Consider the following 19,096-nt stretch of genomic DNA (forward strand, 5'->3'; position numbering starts at 1 on the left):
CGTGAGGCTGCTTCCATCTGCATTCTGCTGGTGTGAAGGGGCTGCGTCTGTGGACTAGGCTGCCCATCCCAGGAGGGATGCAATCAGAAGCTGAGCAAATCTGTACAAGCTCTTAGAGAAGCCCTGGTTATGGTGATTGGCAGGAGTTCCACAGATCCCATATTTGGTGATGCCTAGATTCTTCCCTCTTTGGTCAAGTCTCTCTTCCTAGGAGGATGAGCCTTTGTTTGTCACAGGCAGCCTCAAAGCACCTCGGGGAGTCTGGATAGAGAGAGGGCTCCAGCATCCCAGGGGGCTGTTGCATCAGTGCTGAGTGGCCCCCAACAGTGCCCCCTTCCCACAAATCCTCATTTGCAAATCTGTCAAACTGGCAGCCTGCTGAGATGCCCGAGGGTCACATGCTTTGGGGCCTTGTCATTGTAGGTTTCTTTCTGATGCTGTCACCGGAGTGGCCATTGTCACCATCTTGTTCTTCTTCCCATCCCAAAGGCCCTCTTTCAAGTGGTGGTTTGACTTAAAAGGTAAGGTGTCAAGGCTGGGGTCTCAGTGGGCTCAGCGAGAACTGTGACTGAACATGGTAATCAGTGACCTCGAGGCAGGGCCCCTGCCTGGGACCTCAACCCCACTGTACTAACTATGTGGTCCCACTTCTTCCCTCTTCTCTGTCCAAGGCATTAGCTAGTCTGGGCGCTTGGGGCTGCCAGAGGTGACAGGCCAGGGTAGGAGTTAGCTACAGTTGGCCAAATCCAGATGGCTGCTTTGTACAACCTGTGAGGAAAGACTAGCTTTTACATTTTTTAATAGTTGAAAAGAATCAGAAGAAAAATATTTCATGACATGAACATTACATGAAATTCAGATTTCAGTGTCCACAAATAAAGTTTATTTCTTCAGTAAGAAATTTGTGGACATTTATTTTCTTCAGTGACATAAGAATCTACACAAAAGCCTTGATTTTGCCTCTTGGCTCACAAAAACCCATACAAAAAAATACTTACTTTCTGACCCTTTTACAGAAAAACCCACACCACACCAGGGCCCAAGGCAGGAGTTGGGACTCTGACTCCGTCGCCTAAGGGACCAGACGTACAAATCTCAAGCTAGATATAGGAAGTGGTGGGGACTGAGGCACAACAGCCTAGCAGCATTCCAGGTCAGTTTAAAAGGACCACTGAGCCCCCCAAACCAAAACCTCTGCAAGCTGGCCTTTAGATGGCCAGCCTGTGCCCCCACTGAGTCCCCAGCAGGTGCAGGTAGGCTGTCACCTACCACCTGTGACAGTGGCTGCTCCATCTGGGGCAGTGGGATGAGCTCTGCACCCAGAGTCAGAAATAGGTTCATCATCTAGAGTCTAGGGCAGGTTAGCTCCAGTTTCAGAGGAGGAGAAGGAGAAGGAGGAGGTCTGGGCGTGGGGATCAGTAGGTAGATGATTTCTCAGGGCCCCGGAAATAGTTATTGCAGCCAAAGGAATACTGGGTCCAGGGAGCCTCAGGCTGTGGGTAAAGATTGGGCAACCAGGCAGGCTTCGTCTCTGCTCCTCCGTCTTCCTCCCGGCTGGCTTCATCATGCTCCCCGAAGACCACGTCCTGGCCTCTCCCCGATTTCTACTGCTTCTGGGCCTCTTTATAGCTTCTGCTTCTGTATAGTTCCTGCTTTTTTTAGAACCTGGGTTCCCTTCCCATGTCTCCTCTGACACGATGCCCACGTTCTCATGGCATCCACTTGCTCATTACCCCCCCTCCCGTAGCACAAGGCCTCCCTTTTCTCTCTGTGCTTTCACTTTTATTTTTTTAATGTCCTTTCACTTTTAGCTTCACTTCTGTGCACCTGCTGTCGCTCCACTTGCCATGCATACCTCTGAGAGTAAGAATCTGCTTGGTCGGCCTTGTTTTTATTTGGCCAGCTCTCCCACCAGGCCGCTTCGTAGCCCTCATGTGGACTGGCTGCCCTTGGTCAGATCCCATCCGCAGCTCTGTCACCTGTGGGTGGGCTCAGAAGGCCCAGAGCTCCCCCTCAGCCGAGGCTCCGGCGAGGGCCTGTGATGAGGATGTCTGGTAGCCCAGCCCTGGTACTAAGTTGCTGGGTGGCCCTGAGTAAGTTCCTTGGTTGTCTGGGCCTTGTCTTCCCACTTAGAGGACGAACATGTCCCTTGGACACTCTTCACCTCTGGCTTTAGTGGTTTGATAGAACAAAGCTTGCAAACTCAGATGCCCACAGGGAGGTAATGGCTTTGGGTGCAGCCGACTGGGGGCAGGAAGATGTGCTTCATGACACCCACCGCCCCCACCGCCTCGCCCCCACCCAGCTTTCCTTTAGAGTTTTTGAAACAGAGAAGAGCATCAATATGAGGAAAAGAGCAGCAGAGGCTGCTCATGAGTGGCAAGACCCTTCACTTCAGGGTCAGGGTGCTGTGGGGTCCATGGAGAACTGGCAAGCCAATGCCCTTTAAATGAAAAGGTGGCTGTGACTCAGTTTCCACCAAGTGTCACCATGCGGGACAACAGGACTAATCTTGCCAGGTTTCCTGATTTATCAAGAGAAGCAAAACACTTCATGCAATCTCCCTGATTTTAAACATTGGCAACTAACTCGAATTGAAAACACGGTGTGGGCCCAGAACAGGAGCGTTAAAGCCCATCCAGGAGTTGGGTCTGGCCCGTCTGCGGAGCACAAAATGCCACTTCGGCAGAAGGTTCTTCAGGCTGGAGTTTCAGGTGTTGCCTCCAGTGGAAGGAGAGAGGGGCCACTCCACGAACACCGCCTGTGCTTCGGCCACCAGTGGGCTCGCACAGCCTTGAAATGATGCGCTCTAGCGCTCAGCCCTCAGGACTCACATGGAGCCTGGGAGCGGCCGGTTTCCATGGAGAGAAAGTGACTCGATCAAGGTCGCACAGCTAGCTAAACAGAGACAGGGGGTAGAGCCCAGGCGTCCAGGACAACCTTGATTTTCTTACTATACCCACTGTCTTCCATCCTTGCCTGGGTTGGAGTTACACTTGCATTTCTGTCCCTTTGTGGTCACTCAGCAAGTATCAACGCAGTGCCTACTATGTGCTGGGCACTGTGCCCATGGATGATGACGATGACAGTGGTGACTTCCATTTCCTCTCTGTCCTCCAAGTCTTTCTCCAGATATCGCATGGCTCACTCCCATCACTATGCTTAGACCGTGGCCAAATGACACTTCCCCAGAGAAGCCTTCCATCCCTGACTGCACTGCCCAGAAGAGCATCCCTCCCTTGTCACTCTCCACCCCGCGACCCTATTTTCTTTCCTTCATAACACATTAAATTTCCTGAGATGAGATATTTATTGGTTTCTCACCTGCCTCCCTTCCTGGAAATGTAAGTTCTCTAAGGGGAGGGATTTTCTCTGTCTTGGCCACTTCTGAATCCCCAAGTGCCTAGAGGAGTGCTTAACACGTGGTAGGTCCTCAATATATATTTGTGAAATGAATGACCAAGGACTTGCTCTGGGCCACACCCAGAGCTGAACCCTTTGCACACATGGACCCGTTTCTTCTCCCCAGTGGGTCTTCAAGGAGGCATGATTGCTCCCTTTTGCAGATGGGGACACTGAGGCTCCGAGAGTCAGCAGCTCAAATCACACAGCCAAAGGGCAGAGCTGGGGTTCAAATCTAGTTCAGCTTCAGAGCCTGTGCTTTCGGCTACTGCTCCAGACAGCTCACTCGAATACAGTGGGGCTGGAAGTGTGAGATTCACAGTTAGAGGCTGTGCTTTTAAGAAACAGCAGTGAGGGCATGGTTGCATGGGAACATAGTGAAGACAATCAGAGCGAAGGTTGAGTGCCTCTCGTGGGACAGGTGGCCTCACGAGTGCTTTCCATGTCACTCATTCAATCTGCGTGATGACAGGGCCTCTCCCACCCTCTCTGACCCTTACCTCCTAGGTGGGGCAAGTCCCTTTGCTTTTTTAGGCCTTGTCTGCCTCTTTAATGAAATAATACTTCATTGCCTAAAGGCAGCAGACCAAGCCACCCAACATCTCCAGCTTTGATTTTAGAATTCGAAATTTGGAAAAAGCTGGAGAAACAAAACATCAACAGTTATGTGACCAGGAATTGTCGGGCAGCCCAGGTGGCTCAGCGGTTTAGCACCGCCTTTGGCCCAGGACCTGATCCTGGAGACCTGGGATCCAGTCCCGCGTCGGGCTCCCTGCAGGGAGCCTGCTTCTCCCTCTGCCTGTGTCTCTGCCTGTGTCTCTGCCTCTGTCTCTGTGTCTCTCATGAATAAATAAATAAAATCTTAAAAAAAAAAATTTAAGGAATTGTCCTAAGAAGTTGGGAACTGCCACCATGGGCCAGACCTGTCCTCCCCACCTCCCTGGTGGCTGCCTGCAGGGACAGTTCCATTTCAAGAGTGTTCACTCTGCACCGGACACTGGGCTATGCATATCACATCACATTAGCAGACAAGCATTTCCGAGTGCACACCAGGTGCCAGGCAGTGACGCAGGGATTCAGATGTGAACTAGACGGGACCGTCCCTCTCGACCGGCTGCTCCGTCATTTCCTCGTCAGTGTTCACAAGGGCCCTCCAGGGACTGTTTCTGTGCCATGTGTCAGCCAAGGAAATGGAGGCTCAGGCAGGCAAGGTCACGTTCAAGGGTGTGTGGTGAGCCAACACCCCAGAGGGTCTGTCTCGAGGCCTAGGCTCCCGACACAGGAATGGCCAAACACACACACACCCCTTTTTAAGTAAGGTTTCCTGGAAACACCGCTGCCCAGCTCACCTGTATCTTGTCTGTGGCTGCTCTGGTGGCAGCCTGGTTCAGCAGAGGCTTGCAAAGCCTGAAGTATCCGCTCCCTAACCCTTTAGAGAAGTTTGCTGGTCCCCATTCTAACCACTGCATGCAGACACTGTTGCTTTTGAGGAAATAAAAATCCTCCCAGAATTCCATAAACCAAAGATACTCTTAGCTTCTCTTTTCCCCCAATTTCCTTCCACTTTTTTCCTCTCTCTGCACATGGTCAATGACGAAGAGAGCCTTTTCTCTTGTAAATGAGGATGAAGGCAGCACTGCCCCAAAAGGGGTTTTGGGAAATTGAAAGGAGGTCCTGCATGGACATGTGGGGGTCCAGGTTCTAGGAGGTTCTCATGCTGTGGGAACCATGACAATTATTTTCATTCTGCAGAGAACAGAGGCCCCTCATGATGCTCGTGGGGCTTTTTCCCTTAAAGCTCCAAAATCAAAAGCTGGAGCCAGATTGTGGCTTCCTGGAGACTCCCTCCTGTCAAGTGTCCCCGCAAAGATGGGGCTGCGGGGGCCGGTGACCCTTCCTTTTTTTTTCTTTTTTTTTTTTTAAGATTTTATTTATTTATTTATTCATGAGAGACACAGATTGAGAGGCAAAGACACAGGCAGAGGGAGAAGCAGGCTCCACGCAGGGAGCCTGACGTGGGACTCGATCCCAGGACTCCAGGGTCACGCCCTGGGCCGAAGGTGGCACTAAACCGCTGAGCCACCCAGGGATCCCCTGGTGACCCTTCCACAGGCTGAGTGTCCCGAGTGTGTGTCACAGGGGACCCATGTCCCGTCTTCAGGCTAAACGTCTTTTCTCCACTCAGCTTCCAACGCAGAGACAGAGCCCTTGCTGACGTGGAAAAAGGCCCAGGACACCGTGCCCTGGAACGTCATCCTCCTCCTGGGCGGGGGCTTTGCCATGGCCAAAGGCTGTGAGGTAAGAGCAGCGAGTGGGCTGCAGGCCTGGGGGTGGGCGCAGGGCCCTGGCCCAGCTGCTCCCGGTCAGAGCGCACAGGCTACACTGGCACATTCCTCCTTTGCCAGATCAGGATAATCCTGGCTCCTGTGTCACAGCCCCATACCCAGGGCCTGGTGCTGCGGAGAAATAAGAGGAGTGAGGCCTGATCCTGACTCTCAAGGAGCTCACGATGAGCTCGGGGCTTCTATCCATCCTACTATCCTGGCTCCTACTAGCCTGGCTCCAGGGGTTCCATGAGCACAGAGGAATCCCACCACATGGTGCTCCCCCTGGGCCGGGCACCATGCCTCACGCTTTACACACATGAACCCATTTAAACTTCCCAACCAGCTATGGGAGAGGTGCCATTACAATCCCCATTCTATAGATTGAGAAACTGAGGCACAGAGAAGTAAAGTGAGTTGCCCAAGGTCAGTGCTGTGGATTCAGGATTAGAATCCAGCGAGTTTGGTGCCATGGCCTATGCTCTTAACCACTATGATGTAAGTGTTAGAGATTCCTAATGTTAATTGGCTAGTGTTATTATGAATGTTGTTCTAGAGGGCTCTGTGGGCTCAGAGGCAAGGCTGTGGCTAGAACGAGGGGAGGGGAGCACAGACTCTCAGGAAACACTGGCTCTCATTGCTGTGCAGGTGCAGAGTCAGCCGGCCCTGCTCAGAGGAGGTGAGGCCTCGGGGTTATCTCTTCAAACTCTCAGGCTGACCCTAGGGGCTGGGTAATATTTGTATTTCCATTTTATGGGTGGGGAAACTGAGGCATAGAGAAGTTAAGCAACTCTCTTGAGGTCACATAATGGAACTCTGCTCAGGAGCTGGGGTTCCAAACTCCAGGTCTGCTTTCAGAGTCCAGCCTCCTAACAGCTCCTTTTCTTCTCTTCTCTTTTCTTTTCTTTTCTTTTCTTTTCTTTTCTTTTCTTTTTTCTTTTCTTTTCTTTCTTTTCTTCTCTTTTCTTGTTTCTTTTCTTTTCTTTCCTTTCCTTTCTTTTTTAAAAGATTGTATTTATTTATTTGAGAGAGACTGTAGAGCGAGAGAGAAAACATGAGTGGGGGGAGGGGCAGAAGGAGAAGCAGACTCCCCGCTGAACAGGAAGCCCGATGCAGGGCTCAATCCCAGGACCCCGGGATCACGACCTGAGCCGAAGGCAGATGCTTAGCAGACTGCGCCACCCAGGTGCCCCTTAATGGTTCATTTTCAAGAACTTCCCAAGTGCACGCCTTGCATGAAGCACTTTGCAAATAGGGACTCAGTTAGTCTTCATAAACAGCGCTGAAGTAGATGTGATTGCTGCCCCCACTTCAAAGATGAGGGAACGGAGGTAACCCGAGGCTAAATAGCGTGCATACCTCTGTGCAGCCAGGAGATTGTTGGAGCTGGATCTGAACCTCCAGCACACGATGCTGGGCCCCACCCCACCCTAAATCTCTCCTTGCAAGCCAAGGCATTTAAGAACACAACCAGTTGAGGGTCAATCTGAAATTAAGGTGAAGGAAAGCTGAAATTGCTTCTCAGATAGCTTTCTTTAATTCAATTTTAATTTTCAGTTTCCAACAGCGATATGGTAAAAGACATCCATAAAGTGTATACTAGTAAGAAGCTCAGGCTTGAGAATCGAGTATCAGGATTCAAATCCCTGGTCCACCACTCCTTGCCCCTTTGGGCAAGTTTCTAAACCCCTCTGGGCGCCAGTTATATCATCTATGAATTGGATCAAAGTTCCTATCCTTCGGGGGTTTTGGAAGTAATTAGAGAACACAATAGCTGGTGTGATACACAGCAAATAGGAAGCACAGAGAACTCTGTGTGCATTCTCTCTAAATCCTCATCCCGTGGCTTTTGGAGGTCCCACTTCTGGGGAGCAGGCTCAGAGATGTAAAGATAAGGGAGCAGGGTTCAACTGTGCCCGAGGCTCCCCCCTCTGGAGGGAGGGGAAGCAGGCGAGGATGAGGGCAGGGGAAGCATGACCATAAGCAGAGCCCACGACACCTCCACCAACCCCACAGGGAGCACGGAGCCGAGCTGGCCCTTCAGAGATGTCCCGATTGGTCTGAGATGTGAGATGGCCAGGCCCTACCCCGGCATCCCTGCATCAGTGTGTGCATGTGAGCTGTGCCAGGAGCGAGTGTGACCTTGGGCAGACGACTCTCAGGTCTGAGACAGCCCCTCAGGGGCTGACAGTGAAGGCTGGCTGCTGCTCGTGCTCCCTGAACCGTTATGCCAGGGCAGCCACAAGGCCTTCCCTGAAGGTGATCAAGGTGGCACATTCAAGTTCTCTACACAACGACTCCTTTTTATGACGTATTTTGTTTTACTCATTTTCCCCCCAACAAATAACACATACAGACACAATAGTATAGCCTTCAAAAGAAGCAAAAGGATGGCTGAGCAAAAGTACTCTTCTTCATCTCCATTTTAGGAATCCCGAGGACCAGAAAGGTTGACTGATCCTAGGTAACACAGCTCATAGGTAGCAGAGCCTGGTGGGATTTGGGATCCTGTCTGACTTTTCCAACTACTGCCTCCTACGGAGGGATGTATCAGGGAAGGCTTCCCAAAGGAAGTGACCTGTTACCCAGGTCCTGAAGAGGCCATGCAATGCAAAGCAGAGGCTGTTGAGCCAGACTGCCTGAGCTGGAGTTGTGGGTCTTGTCCCTCTTAGCTGTGCGGTTCGGTTTCCTCATCCGTAAAATGGGAATAATAATGGTGCCGTGTCATAGACTGGTTACAATGATTAAACGAGCCGATGCATCTGGAGAACTTAGAATATAGCCGACAGGGTTGGTTATTACAACTGAATGTGAGGGAAGAGGGGGAATCAGATTCAGGGGTGACATGGAGGTGCTTGCCTGAGCAACTCGGGGGCAGTGGTGCCATTTATTGGGGTGGTATGAACCTGGCCTGACCCTGAGACAGGGGGTAGAGGAGATGGTCCAGTACCCCAGAGGCTTCTCGGAGAGTTCAGGATGTGGTGGGAACTCTCAGTGGGGGCTGGGCTGCAGGACCACTGAGCACGCTGGGAGGCCAGGCTGGCTTCTGGCCCAGCCCTGGGCAGCCGCTGGGGTTTTGTTCAACAAGGGCTTTGTGTCTCAGCTGCCCCCTTCCCCCACCCCTGCTGGTACCGTCCCCTGCCCAGGCCAGCACAGCCGGCCCCAGGAGGGACCAGAGCACTCATGGCACATCCTGCTTCTTGGCCCTTGCCCAGTGCCCTCACCAGGCCAGGTCCTTGGATGGGGTCCAGGGTGAGCCTGGCTGTGTGGACTCGGAAGGGCTGGAAGGAGATCCCAGTGCTTGCTCTGAGCTTGGGCAACTCACTTAAACCTGCTTAGTGTCCTCAGTACACTTTCTCTTGCTGTAAAACTGCCCCTAATGCCCCATATATTTAGACTCTAGTCTGAAGTCTTCCTTGGCCTACACACAGGGCCCAGCATGGCCTGGCTCCTGCCTGCTTCCCTGGTGTCAGCTCTTACCTCTCTCTCCTTGTTGGCTCCCTTCCAATCCCACTGGCCCCTTAATGTCAGCCGCACTAGACTTATTTGCACCCCTGGGCTTTGGCATCTGCTTTCTTTCTGCCTAATACTCTTCCCCAAGATCTTGAGTCCTGGCCCTCTGGTCAGTCCCACAGTCACCAACTCAGGGGCCCTTCCTGGCAGATCTAAAGCAACCTCCCCTGCAGCCACTTTCCCTATAGCCACCTTACTATTTCCTTCCTGTTTCATTCCCCCAAATTATCCTGCTCATTTGTTTGCTTATTGATGTCTCTCTTACTGGAATGTAAGATCCACAAGGGCAAGGGTCATATTTGTCTTACTCACTGCTATTCTGGCATCTAGAAGAGTCCTGGTACATAACATGCTCTATAAATATTTGTTGGCCATGACCCATGAGATTGGCTGTTTTGAGGGTTGATGACATGAGGTGTGGAAAGTGCCCAGCACAGAGCTGATACATACCAGGTGCTAAAACCAGGACCACCTTCAACCCCCTCACTTTCATTATTATTATAGTTTTATTATCTCATGAATTAAAAAGTTAGTCTTCTTCTGGCACCTTCATGTGTATCTCATTTAATCTCCAACAAAATAAACTTACCTACAAATACATTGGGGTTATAGGAACTTGAGAGTAAGTGAGAAGGGAGCAAATGCTGTAGGCAAGTAGAAACACTTATATCCTTCCCATCCCTCATTTCCTGCTGGAGAGTCACCTCAATGAGGATGGGGGTGATGATGATGTGTGATGATGGTGATGGTGGTGGTGATGATGGTGGTGCTAATGATGGTGGTGATGGTGGTGGCGATGATGGTGATGATGATGATGGTGGTGGTGATCAGTATTATCATCTTTTTGGAGAGGTAGCCCAATGAAGTAAGAGCCGGATTCTAAATTCAAGATTGCAATCCTAGGGCAAGTCATTTCACTTTTCACTTAGGTGAATCATCACCAATTTGTGCCTCAGTTTCTTTAGCCACAAAATGGAGGTAATTATATAACCTCACAGAGTTGTTACGGGGATTAAATAAGATAATAAGGATACAGGTGATTATTTAAATACTCCTCGGTAGAGGAACTCCTGGAGAAGTCAGTAGAGAGAGCAGAGAGATAATTCACCACTGATGTGGGAGTGGAGTCTGGAGCCAGAGAGGGGACCATCTAACCTGTCCTTTCTCTGTCCTGGAGGGCTGTCAGCACCTCTGGGCATCGCCCTACATTAAGGGGGGCAAACTGCTGTGTCCAGAGGACGGTGCCCAAGTGACAGGGAGCTTTGCAGGACTGTGTTTGCTTACAGAAGTACATGGCACCAGGGCGCCTGGGTGGCTCAGTCAGTTAAGCGTCTGTCTTCAGTTCAGGTCATGATCCCGGGGTCCTGGGATGGAGCCCCACGTCAGGCTCTGCACTCAGCAGGGAGTCTGCTTCTCCCTCTGCCCACCCTCCCCCCCGCCCATGCTTGCTCATCCTCTCTCAAATAAATAAATACAATCTTAAAAAAAAAAAAAAAAAAAGAAGAGGAAGCATGTGGCCCTGAGTGTGAAATACATCTCAGGTTATTACTTTTGGGGACTGCAGGCAAGTCAGAAAACTTTGCCAGGCTCAGTGTCCTCCTCTGTAACATAGGGAAGGCTGAGAGGGCTTGAGGAGGGAATGCATGCAAGTGCCAAGCAACCTGTAAAGCCTCAGCAATGATGATTCTTATAATACAATATTGTGTTATCATTGTAATAATCAACCTTAGCATTACTCACAAATATCTTTACTATTGCTAATCATGTTGATAGTGTAGTATTTAATGTATATCTGATACATGTTTTGTTTTGTTTTTTAAAGATTTTGTTCATTTGTTCATGAGAAACACACAGAGAAAGAGGCAGAGACATAGGGAGAGGGAGAAGCAGGCTCCCTGCAGGGACCCCGATGTGGGACTCGATCCCAGGACTCTGGGTTCATGCCCTGAGCTGAAAGCAGACGCTCCACCACTGAGCCACCCAGGTGCTCCTTGATATTTGTTTTACAGATGATATACAGTATATCTTGTATATATTATTATGTAATGATAAGATTAACAATGTATATTTTGTATACAAAATTGTGTTAACATTTTACAATTAATCATGATCCACAGAGGGTCCAGTTACCCTCTCCCACTCAGGTTGGAGCTTAGGGGTGCTCTTAGAGCAAATGGATTATCTGGGGATCCAGGGGTTTGGGTCCTGGGCCTACAGAGTTGGAGTAGACTGTAGTTCAACAAGCAGAGAAGCTGATGCCAGTCAGCTCAAATGTGTGGCCTTGGACCTGTCATTTACCGTTTCTGAACCCCAGTCTCCCTGTCTGTGAAGGAGCATAGTTGTCACTGCTGTCATCATTGTGGTCCATCCTAACCTCCTTCCTAGCCCCAGCCCTTGTGGAGGGTGGCTGGGGCTTGGTGGGGGGTATGACCAGATGCTCCCCTCACCCCCGTAGGAGTCGGGGCTGTCTGCCTGGATCGGTGGCCAACTGCACCCCCTGGAGAACGTGCCGCCCGTGCTGGCTGTGCTGCTCATCACTGTTGTCATCGCCTTCTTCACCGAGTTTGCCAGCAACACAGCCACTATCATCATCTTCCTGCCTGTCCTGGCAGAGCTGGTGAGAGTCCTGGGGCAGGAGGTGGAGGGTACTTCAGAAATCTCTCCCCTACCCCCAGGAGCACCAGGGGCTACAGGTGCCTTTGCCCTCTTCCGAAAGGCATGAAAGTGTCAGACCCCAATTTAAAAAAAAAAATACTATTTTTTTCTTTATGAAATAATGCAGAGTAAATATTTTCAAAGTGTATCAAATTTCCTTCCTTTGGAGACTTTTCTAGGAAAATATAAATTTTCAAATGCAGATTAAGACAAAGTAGAAAATTTGAGTAGACAAACAGCCACAGAAGAAATTATAATGGTGGGCAAAGTTCTAAGTTCCCTCTAAAGAAGAGTTTCTCAGCACCGTTGGCATTTTGGGACAATTGTCTGTTGTGTGGAGGGGCTCTCCTGTACATTGCAGGACAGTCATCAGCATCCCTGGCCAATATCCACTAGATGCCAGTAGCACTACCCTAAATCAAAAATGTCTGCAGACATTGCCAAATATCCCCTGGGCAGGGAGGGGGACAAAATCATCTGCAGTTGAGAACCACCACCCTAAAAATCAGCAGCCAGTCCTCAGAGGGTCGGTGAGGTGAGAACTAGCAAACCTTCAAATAACAGCTAGCTCCCACCTCACTCACACGATTTCAGAGAAAGATGGAGAAAGCCATTCAATCCAGGAATAAGGTTAGCAGAACCCAGAAACCAAAAGCAAAGAAGGACAGCAAAGGGAGGGGAGAAAAAAGTCACAACTCAATCTCACAGGTAAACAAAGATGCAAATAGCAAAATAAATCCAGGATCACGAATATATCACGCTCAAATAGAGGTTGTAGGAGGAATTTCAAAACAGATCAACACTGGAACCGATCAGCATTGTTCTATATTTAAATAGATTAAAGAAGACCAAGCCACATGATCATCTCAGTAGAATCCAGAATTGGTCACATTAAATCAGTGTTGCAACTATGTGCTTTGTATGCCAACGGTGATATGGCGGGCACACTTATCTGAGCCACTTTGGTTTGGGTTTTAGTTGGCTTATTTTTGCATGAATTTGTAATGGAGATCACACTGGGTTAGCACACAGAGATGAATTTACCCTTTTTCAGGGACTAGAGGATATTGTTATGAGTGGATGGCAGTGGGTCTATTTAAGATCTCTACGAGGGACACGTAGGCTGCTTCCAGCCTTTGCTGTGATCCAGCAACGCTGCCTGCACCTTTCCGTGGCTGTGCACCTTTGATTCCATCTACATACATGCCCAGCTGAGATCCCAGAACTGAAGAGCACGTGCAATTATAATTTTGCTCCATGTAGGAAAATAGTCCTCCAAAGTGGGCACACCATTTTACATCCCCACCAGTAGTCTGGGGTGGGGTCCCCAAACCTTGCCAACTATTATTTGACTTAATCACACCCTTCCCCAGGAAGGGAGCCGATGATTGAGTGAGATGGGGTCCCTGGGGGGGTGATGGGGTAGGGGAAGCGTGGACCCAGCCGGGTCTGTTGAGGCAACTCTTACTAGAGAGGACACTAGGGAATGACACAGGGTTCTAAATGTTGCTTATCACACCAACACTAAAACGTTTTAGATATAAGGGGGTGAATTTAGCACTTTCTGAGAAGATGTATATGCTTTAGGTCATAAAAATTCCCTAGAGGAGCCAAAAATATCCTATCTTAAACACACTAGTAGAGTGGAGGCCAACATGAATTGTTGATGAATCCATTATTTGGGAGAGGTGACGAATCCAAGGCCAACACAAGGACACGTTTGATTCACGCAGTCTTAGAAATTGGGAAATGCTTATTAAGAGATGCTACCTCGAGCTCTCTGTGTCTCCAAAATCTGGTGAGGCCCCAGCGAAAGGTGCCCAGGGGACCTTTTGGTGAGGGAAGGACCAGGCAGGCGACTTGGTTTTCGGGGCCTTGGCTCTCTGCACGAGCATCAGCTGGGAGCTTGTTAGGAAGGCAGGTTCTCGGGGCCGCCCCAGACCTGCTGGATCAGAACCCTGGGTGAAGCGGGGCCGGCAGGCTGTGTTTTAGCAAGTCCTCCAGGTATGAAGATGCTCTCGCAGGCTGGAGAAGGTGTGTCCTAGATGAATCTCCCAGGCCCATCCTTGCAGGTGAACATGCAATGTGGCCCCGGGGAATGTCACTAACCTTGGGAATGTCTTCTCTGTGTGTCCCTTGATTTTGGTTCTCTTCTTGTCTGTCTCTGCTTTTGCCTGTGGATCTGCATGTCTCTCTCTGTGCCTCTAAACCTGTCTTCTGGTCGGCTGCGGTTGTTCTCCACCCCTCTGCCAATCTCGGTCTACACGTCTCTGTCATCGCGTCTCTTTCTGTCTCTGTCTGTTGTTGTGGCCTGCAACCACCTCCATCTGTCACTGTGGCCTCTCTCTGTTTCCCTGTCGTGGCGTCCGGACCAGGCCATCCGCCTGAGAGTGCACCCACTCTACTTAATGGTTCCTGGCACAGTCGGCTGCTCCTACGCCTTCATGCTCCCGGTCTCGACGCCCCCCAACTCCATTGCCTTCGCCTCTGGACACTTGCTGGTCAAAGACATGGTGAGTGGGGGCACGTCCTAGCAGAGGCCGTGGGTGGGGTGGACGGCAGGTGCTGGGCCAGACATCTGGGCAGGACCCCTGCTCCTGCTTCACCCCCCCCCCCAGTTTCTAACTAAATCAATTGGAGGGGCACCTGGGTGGCTTCGTGGTTGACTGTCTGCCTTTGACTCAGGTCATGATCCTGGGGTCCTGGGATCAAGTCCCACATCAGGCTCCCCATAGGGAGTCTGCTTATCCATCTGCCTATATCTCTACCTCTCTCTGTGTCCCTCATGAATAAATAAATTTTTAAAAATCTTAAAAGAGAGAGAGAGAGAGAGAGAGAATTGGAATGGGACCAGGAATATCCATTTTAGTTTTAGTAAATACTCTGGGACGATTCTTATGCTCAATTTCAGGAAACACTGCCTTAGTGATGACTTTCCAGAGTCTGCCTCAGGGAACAGGGACTTCCTCCTCTCTCCGGGCACTGCTTTCTTTTTCTTACTGGGTCAGCCAACTGCTCCGTGCCTGGAATCTTCAGGAGAGGCAGGCAGCAGGCTGCACCCTGGGGGCGAGGCAGAAACCAGGGTGGCAGTGGCAGCAGGGGAGACCCACCAGTGTCTTCTCTCTCCCCTCCATCCCCTGCTGAACCCACCTCTCCCTCCCTCCTCCTGCCTCGCTGCCCCTCCACTGGCTGCCCGGGGCACTCAGGGAATGCAAATCCTAAGCTGGCATCACAGAGGAGGAGGATGTGCTTAAACCAATTCCTGGTCCAGAATCTCCAGGTGCAGAGACTCTGGCCAGGATAAACTGGGAAGGGAAGGCGGGGTTTACATTGGAAAAGGGAACGTCCATGTTCCTTTAGCAATCCACGGCAGGGTCCGTTCAAGGAGTCAGGTGAACACTAGATGCTCTTGCATAAATCACTGAAGGTGGGGGGACTGATGCCAGCGTCAGCCGGGGTTCATTCGAAGCTGATGTCCTGGAACATGTTAGGATCTGGCTCATCTTAGGGGTGGTCAGGTGTTTGGGGCTGAGGACAGAACTCTGAGAATGATTAACTTCATGCTTCCCCCTTGAAGTGGGAACATCTTGGGCTTATTCAGAGGCAAAGTAGGGAACATGAGTAAATGGGGCCGAGCAGAAAAACAGCAGAGGCGGGGTGGATTAGATTGTTGGGGGCTGGTGGTGGGTGTGGGGCAGGTGGCCGCTTAGGGAGGAAGCAAGAGGCCAGAGATGCAGACATAACGCCCGTCCTGAGAACAGGAGGAAGCTGGAGGTCGGGCGGGGGGGGGGGGGGGGGCAGATGTTTCAGAGTCGCCCGCTGCCAGCCAGTCTGGACCCCTCATGCCCACCTGCGGGCCGGCTCCCAAGAGCGATGACATTGGTAACTGAAGTGACCAATGTGGGACTCACCAGGCATTCGGAGCCAGGCTCCCAGGAGCCCAGCCCTCCTCCCAGCCACCCCAAAGCTTTGGCCAGTCCCCTTCCAATCCTCCAAAGTTACCAGGGCTTAGAGAACCCCCATCCCCACCCCAGAGCAGAGGCAGGACAGCATGCTCCCTTCCACGACTGATGCCCTTTCCATGAGCCATCCGTGGCCATTTGGACTTAACAATTTTCCTACATCTACTGACATTTTAAAAGTACCTAAATAAGAGTATTTAAAGAGATGAGTTTCTGACGCATCTGTACAAGGAAAACTGGTATTGTACACCATAGGAGGTAAGTCGAAAAATTAATGCAAAGACCAAATTACCTTCGCCCTGATAATGGTGGCCTGGAGAAGGTTCTGGACCCCTGTTCAAGAGGTTCAGAGGGCAATCGGCAAGGAAGAGAGAGAAGTGTTAAGGGCATGATAGCACCTAAGGGAGACTGTCTCTGAGTGATCCAAAAAAGGGATTGAAAAGAGAGGGACTTTTCTCACTGTGCAGTTTGCGATGCTAAGGTAGACCAATGGGGAAACCCAGATGCAAAACCGGGATTTTCAGCCCAAGGTTGGACTGAATGGCACAATTGGTTAGCCCGAGGTTGCGGGGGGTGGTGGGGGGCCGGGAAGCAAACGGGCAGACCTATTCTAGCTACTTAAAAAGGTTGAAATTTCCATGAGACCAATTCTTCACAACAAATACATATAACCTTAAGTAGACAAGTAGCGTGGATAGGTGTGTGTATGAGCATGTGTGTGAGTGTGAGTGTGCATGTGTGTTATTGATCAAACCAGATTATGTTCAAGCTGTGTGATGGGGGTAAGCAACTTCTCTGAGCCTCGTTTTCATCTTCCGTAAAGTGGAAGTAAGTAATAATGACCCTTCGAGGGTGTCCTAGGGATGGGTTGAATGACACATCCCCATGACAACTCCATGGCACAGACCCTGGCACCTAGAAACCACCCGGTGGAGGGGGGTGGGGAGCGAGGGGAGAGGCATTTGCAGGTCTTTGAGAGGCAGCCTAGGGTAGTGTAAAGATGGAAGGGTCTTGAGCCTCCACCAGCCTGGATTCGTGTCCTGGCACGGAGATCTTGAATGAACGCATTCCTGACTCTGGGCATGCGTTTTCCCATCTGTAGGATGGGCCCTGAGCTGACCCCTCCCTTCATCTGGGCTCCCTTTCAGGTGCGGACAGGCCTCCCAATGAACCTGATGGGCGTCCTGCTGCTCAGCTTAGCCATGAACACTTGGGCACAGAGCATCTTCCAGCTGGGCACCTTCCCGGACTGGGCCGACATCCACTCAGCCAACATCACAGCTCTGCCATCCGCCTTGGCCAACAACACCTTTCGGACCCTTTGAGTCCCGCTCCCGGGACTCTCTTTGGGCTGGGCCCTCCCAGAAGGCTTTTGCCATCACCTGCTGCTAGGACTCTACGGGACGATCAAGCAGTTCTTTTCTGTGATCCAGTATGCAGGAAGCAAGGGTGACCTCCCGTGGTCCACTTGGGCCCACAGGCTCATCATCTAGGACATCCTCTCCTTCTCTTTCATGGAGGTCAGGGCCCAGATATCTCCCAGATCTGCTGCCAGGGAAACAAGCTCCTTTGTCTCTGAGCTGTTTTATGGCTAGGATGCAAGAGAACCCAATTTCATCAATAGGAAGCTAATCCAGAATGGCGTTTGTCTTAAACGGTTGGAGTGGGGGGGGGGGCTATCGATTCCTTTGGGCACAGCTAACATCCCCCATGGCCTACTTGAGGTTACACTCTGGAGAGATCATCGTGCCCTTAGATATCACCTTCCTCAGAGAGGCTTTTGGGGCTGCAATGTTCCAGTATGGTTTTTCCAGCTGTTCACAGCCAGTGTAGGTTTTGCTTGGTTGATGCCCATTCTGTGCCCGTTGTTTGAATATTACCCCTGCTGATACCCAGCAGCCAGGGTTATTTTCAATCCCTGGAAACAGGGAAGGGATCGATGACTTCCTGAGGACATGGAGGCTGTGCAAATCCTCCTTGCTGCTCTTCTGGGTGCTGAGCACACCAGGGGAGTTCTAGAAACCCCAGCCAACATCTCTACCCAAGGCTTTTAAGATTTTCCTGTTTAATCTGATTTAGTTTGACCATAATTCTGGGGTCAGGCCAAGCCCCGGCCCCACTGTCTTACAAGTGACCCAAGGTCCCAAGAGTGAGGACTCTCCTACATGTCGCCCACAGGGGCCTTTGTGGCTGCCAGCTGCTACCTGTTCCAGAAGCCAGTCTTTACCTCCCTACCCATCCCCACGGGGTAAGCATGTTTAATTAGCAAAGGCCACCATTTTTCAGGAATGAGGGGGAAAAATGTCAGAAGATAAATTGGGGCCTCATAAAAGGCCAGGATAAAATTTCTCAGGCAGGGAAAATATCATAGCCACCTTCTACAGAGGGGGCCAACTGAGACTTCCCCTGAGCTAGTGGCTGGTAGGGGGCTGTGCTGGAAGATTTGATCCCTCCCTGTTTTCAGCAGAAGCATCTGGGCAGCCCCAGTGAACAGCACAGTATGAGGCCCAGTGGGCACTCCCAGAAGTGCAGTGAACGACCCAGCATTAGCCTGGCACCAGAAGCAGGGGGTCTGGAAGCCTCCTGTCCCCCCACCCCCTTCCTATATCTCTGAGGGATGAAGTTCCCCGAGCAGCATGGGCTGGGACGGTGGCACCCAGAGACTGAACTCATCCTTGGTCCCCGGTACAGCACGAGTGAGTCATGGATGCTTCCCTGGGAGCAGCGGGGAAGAGACAGGAGAGGTCCCCCGAGATGGAGGCTGGGCTCCACCTCTTCCCATGTGACTACCTTAGTATTCAGTCACAGTTACAGCCCGAGGGGGTTGGGAGCTGTCCTCCTGGAAAACAGGGGACGAAGAAGTCCATGCACAGAGAAACCTGAGGGACTTGTAACCAGATGAATCGTGATTTCAAATCCTTCTGATTGAAAACACTATAAAATAAAGAGTGATAATCAACACTGGGCCTACAGCTTATTTGCTTTCTGAACATAAGAGAACTTTAAAGCCCTGAATGCCTGAGCTAGAGATTCCATGGAATTGACTTCCCCGACTTCACTTCCTTACCGCTCTCTCCTCTCCGCTCTAGCCACGTGCCTATACTGTCCTGCCTCAGGGCCTTTGCACATGCAGTTCCCATTGCCAAGAATACTTTACTTCCAAATATGTGCTTGTTTCCTCACTTTATTCAGGTCTCTGCTCAGATGTTACCTCCCCAGAGAAGCTTCCTGGACCATCTG

At 50.9% G+C, this 19,096-nt stretch overlaps 1 protein-coding gene across 1 annotated transcript in view; it reads left to right on the plus strand.

The window, feature by feature from the left end:
• The window catches only part of SLC13A3 (solute carrier family 13 member 3), a 75,417-nt gene extending 56,600 nt beyond the window's left edge, over positions 1-18,817 (plus strand). The window contains exons 9-13 of the mRNA XM_041732567.1: positions 424-521; positions 5,588-5,700; positions 11,695-11,856; positions 14,270-14,407; positions 17,005-18,817. Of these exons, the coding sequence (XP_041588501.1) occupies positions 424-521; positions 5,588-5,700; positions 11,695-11,856; positions 14,270-14,407; positions 17,005-17,181 (688 nt within the window). The 3' untranslated portion in view covers positions 17,182-18,817. The remainder of the gene's footprint in view (positions 1-423; positions 522-5,587; positions 5,701-11,694; positions 11,857-14,269; positions 14,408-17,004) is intronic.
• The last annotated feature ends 279 nt before the right edge of the window (positions 18,818-19,096 follow it).

Source organism: Vulpes lagopus, chromosome 18 (assembly GCF_018345385.1).
Source record: "Vulpes lagopus strain Blue_001 chromosome 18, ASM1834538v1, whole genome shotgun sequence".
NCBI classification, from domain to species: domain Eukaryota; kingdom Metazoa; phylum Chordata; class Mammalia; order Carnivora; family Canidae; genus Vulpes; species Vulpes lagopus.